At 40.9% G+C, this 4,683-nt stretch overlaps 1 protein-coding gene across 1 annotated transcript; it reads right to left on the bottom strand.

The window, feature by feature from the left end:
* Positions 1-962: 962 nt before the first annotated feature.
* Positions 963-1,718, bottom strand: LOC131875037 (uncharacterized). Its single transcript, XM_059219041.1, has one exon. It carries the CDS (start codon positions 1,716-1,718, stop codon positions 963-965), a length of 756 nt encoding a protein of 251 aa, XP_059075024.1.
* Positions 1,719-4,683: the final 2,965 nt, after the last annotated feature.

The following is a 4,683-nucleotide window of genomic DNA, read 5'->3' as shown; positions in this document are numbered from 1 at the left end:
CGACATCTCCTTCCCGAATGCGGATTCCAGTTTGAGGGATCACCCATCCAAAATGGAGTCGAGGTTGATCAAATAGTCCCCATCAATTAGCTTTGTCAGTGTGAGTTCAATTTTTTCCACCTCAGGTTCAAATTCACAAGCCCAGGCCATAATCAAGGAATAAATCTCCATATTCATCCTGTACCTGAATTGAATGTGTACCAACTCCTCCCCCAACATTAGACGCGCTGCACTCCACAGTTTCTCTTCCTTGTATTTGAAGAGTCCTTGCATTCGTTTGTCCGACATCGTTCCCAAAAAAGGAGCCAGTTTCTTCTCTGTTCTTAGGGTAAAATTCACCTCCATTGAACCTACTCAAAAACTGTTAACTCCACATACTACACTGCAAAAGACACAAAATTCCTCATTAATCCGATTCTTTGATGATAGCTCATAAACCAAAATAGTAATTCCTCTGCCATCATTTGCGACAGGTCATAAATGCATAATCAATGATATAAATGGAAAAAGATTTCACGACAAATTTATTGTCCTCCGCCATTGTCTCGAACAGATGCATTGTGTTCGGTAACTGCCTTATTAATTGTAGTTCCTTTGAAAAGGTGTACTTGTCCTTACAGGGTGTCTTGCGTACTTATTGATTTTCTCATGCTTTTAGGACTGCATTAATTCCACTTCCACAAACTACCATCTCCCTTCCACCACTTGGCCATTTGGCCTGTCATGTCACATCCGATGTTGGAGAGGAGGTCTGCCATTGCATTGGCACCTCGTCTGACATGGGAGACTCAAAACTCCTTAAAGGAGTTGAGTTTTTCTTGGATGATCTCCACCCAATGGGATAATTTCCATGACGGGGTGTTACCCTTCGCTATTGCATTGATAATCACTTGGGAATCTCCTTCCAAGTGCAACTTTGGGATTTTCATGTTTATAGTCAATTTAGTGGCCATTAGTGCCGCCTATGCCTCTGCTTCATTATTTGTTCCATCCTGCAATCGTCTTGCACCCTTGAAAAGGATGACCCCTTTATCATTTCTTGTGACTACTCCCACTCTTGAGGTTCTTAGATTTCCCTTAGACGCCCCATCAAAGTTTATTTTTATCCACTCCTTAGATGGCGGTTCCCATTTAACCTCTTCTTTTTCTAAAGGGGGGTTAACCCTCAAAGACCCATTAATGGGTTGGCAATTCACAAATGGTGAATTGGTTTGAATCATTCTGTCCTCACTAGTATAGGGGTGTTTTGCCAGGTTATGATTTTTGGCTGCCGCTGAGACTGATTCAACTATTGCTTGTTCAACTCTTAATAGCAAATTCTCCATTGACTTTTCTTTCTCTTGGAATAGTCTTCTGTTTCTTTCCTTCCAAATCTCCCATATTACCAGGGATGGCACCACTATCCATAAACTAGAAAAGACTGATCTACGGCTCGGTATATTCCAGCTAGAGAAAAGGTCAAGGACTGTATTAGGTAGAGGAGCCATCCATCCTAGCTTCCCTAAAAGGAAGCTCCAAATCGTTTGCGCTTTCTCACATTGTAGAAGCAAGTGATCTAGGGATTCCTCTGCCTTCTTGCACATTATGCATCTGAACGGGCCCAAGAAGCCCAGTCTGCGTAGTCTTTCCCCTGTTAGGGTGCGCTTTTCAGAGTCAACCATATGAAGACTCTTGCTTTTGGTAGAATTAGGGAGCTCCACATAAGTTTTGTTGGCCATTCCTTTCTTTCTTCCATTTTGTCAAGAATGCTGTAACCAATCTTCACCGAGTACTGCTCTGATTTTGAACCACACCATCTCATAGTGTCTTCCTTTGTAGAGAACATAGGGGTGTACTCCTGCAAGATCCCCTTTAACAACTCTTTTTGATTTGCTGGTAATGGTAGATTTTATACATCTTTCCATTCGCACATATCTACCCCCTGGATCTTGCTTTTCAAGAGAAAATCTCCTACCTTTTCTCCCCAATGGATTCTGGTAACCTGTTTAATATTCTCAATATCTTGTCTATCTGAAAGAACTAGTCTTCCTTCCCATGAATCTGTCTAGAAATTGGCCCTTGACCCATTACCTATTTTCCAAGTGATGTGTTCAGTGATGAAATGTCTGCATGAGGTAATAAAATTCCACATGGCTGAGCCTTTTGGTAATGTGGTGATTGTGAATATTCGCTCCCTACTCATCTGGTCTAGATACTTGTGTTTTAAAATTTGTACCCATTTCTGGTTCGGCTGTGTGTAGATCTACCAAATAACTTTTGCCCCCATTGCTTCATTTAAAAGTTTCCAATTTCTCAATCCTACTCCCCCTGCCAGTTTGTCTTGGCAGACTTTGTCCCATGCAACCAAAGGAATTTTGTCATTTGTTTCTTTGCTATTCCACAAAAATTTTCTCATCCCCCTATTTATACAATTTATCACCTTCTCCAAAATCTTTAGGGCTATCATGGAGAATATGGGGAGTGTAGAGAGGACCACTTTGAGTAGCATGATCTGCCTAGAGAGAGTAAGCCATTTACTCTTCCATCCTTCAAGGCGGTTTGCACAAGCATCAATAAGATTATTCCATAGGGTAGGGCCATTCTTCCCACCAAATAAGGGGGTACCCAAAAACTTTCTCGGAAGGGTACCCATTCTGACCCCTAGGATATTAGAAATTACTTACTGTCTGTCAACCTCAGTATTAAAGAAAATAGCTTCCGATTTGGTCCAGTTAACCTACTGACCACTTGCTCTACAGAAAACATCTATAGTCTTTCTAATCACTCGGGCCTCTTGAAGTGAAGACTATCCACATAGTAGGGTATCATCCACAAATTGCTGATGAGTAACTGGCTCCATCCCTTCCGCAATTTTAATCCCTTTCCATTTTCCTCGTTGTTGCTGTGATCTAATTAGTCTTCCCAAGACTTCTGCTAATATAATGAATAGGAAAGGCAATAAAGGGTCTCCTTGTCTAAGACCCCGTGTGGTTTGAAAGAAGCCTTGTGGGCTACCATTGACCAATATAGAAGTCCAAACCCCCCCTATACAAGCCTGTATCTAGCTAACCCATTCTTTGGAGAAACCAAACCTCTGCAAGACCTAGAGAACAAATTCCCTATCTACCATGTCATAAGCTTTTCTAATATCTAATTTAATCATCATTCGATCCATTTTTGCTTGATGGACTATGTGGATGGCCTCATGGGCAATTATTATTCCTTCCACAATCAACCTACCTAGGACAAAGCCACTTTGTTCTTCTGAGATAATAAGACTCAACAGAGGTTTTATTCTATTTGAGATCACTTTAGTTATCACTTTGTAAATGGTGTTGCACAAAGAAATTGGCCTGAATTCATTAAAATTAGCAAGGTGCTCCACCTTGGGTATCAGGGCAATAAGTGTGCAGTTAAGCTCCTTTGCAACACTCACCCTGCCTTGAGATTCCCCCACTACTACCCAGACCTCATTTCCTACAATCTCCCAGAAGGTTTGGTAGAAAAAAGCCGGGAAACCATTTGGCCCTGGTGCTTTATCACCTTCAATACTGAAAAACCGCACTTCGAACCTCCTCAAATTGAATGGGTTTCATTAATGCTTGATTTTGCGCCGCTGTTATCAGCTCCAGGATAACTCTTAATCCATTTTGTTGGTGCTCCAGATTGTATCCGTTATCCTTGGATAGTAATGCCCAAAAGAATTCAACTACCTCTTTATTAATATCCTCCACATTGTCTAATAAGACATTCTCCCTATTGTAGATGGTTGTGATTTTGTTCCTAGATCTTCTCACCTTAACCGAGTTATGAAAAAACTTTGTATTTCTATCCTCTTCCTGTAGCCAGCACTCTCTCAACTTTTGTCTCCAGTAAATCTTCTCTCTAGCTAGCACTTCACTATATTGTTCTTTGAGTTCTCGTTCTTGTCGGAACATCTCTGATGTCATCCCCTTTTGTATTATATCTTCTTGCAAGATTGCTTGCCTGTCCTCCAGATCTCTTTTATTAGTAAAAATATTGCCAAACTTGATTCGGTTCCACTCTTTAATTTGTGACTTAATAAATTGCAACTTCTTAACAAAAATGAAGGCCTTAGTTCCACACATCTCTGGAGCCCCTGACTACCATTCATTGATTAAATCCCTCAGGCTTTTATCCCTCAACCACATTTTTTCAAATTTGAAAGGGCATCTGATGGGGGGGTCATCAAAGGCTATAGTGAGCTCAACTAGTAGGTGATCAGAAGCAACCATTGGATGGATATTTGAGGCGAAAACGAGGTTGGTTTCCACCCAGGGCCCACCCAAGAAAAAACAATCCAACTTCTCTGCAACATGCTGTCCTAAGATCCTTTGATTAAACCATGTAAACTGTCCTTCCTTAGATTTGATTTCCTTGAGTCCATTGTCCATCACAAAATTTTGAAAATTTACTTGGTTTGCAGAAAGTCCTCCCTTGCCCCCCGATTTATCACTCAGTTCCAATATAGCATTGAAATCACCCCCTATAATCAAAATGTTCCCATCCAGATCTCGAATGAGGGAGGACAGGGATCTCCAAAAATTTCTTTGTAAATTTGATTTTGATGGTCCATAGACATTGATTAATGTGAAATCAACATTTAGAGGGTAGGAGTGAACCTTACATACCTGCCACATATTGGAGGCAGAAACTTCCTCCACCTTGTGATTATTTGCATTC

This window comes from Cryptomeria japonica, chromosome 4 (genome assembly GCF_030272615.1).
Source record: "Cryptomeria japonica chromosome 4, Sugi_1.0, whole genome shotgun sequence".
NCBI lineage: Eukaryota > Viridiplantae > Streptophyta > Pinopsida > Cupressales > Cupressaceae > Cryptomeria > Cryptomeria japonica.
The sequence above is the reverse complement of the archived record's forward strand: the minus strand, read 5'-3'. Positions and strand labels throughout refer to the sequence as shown.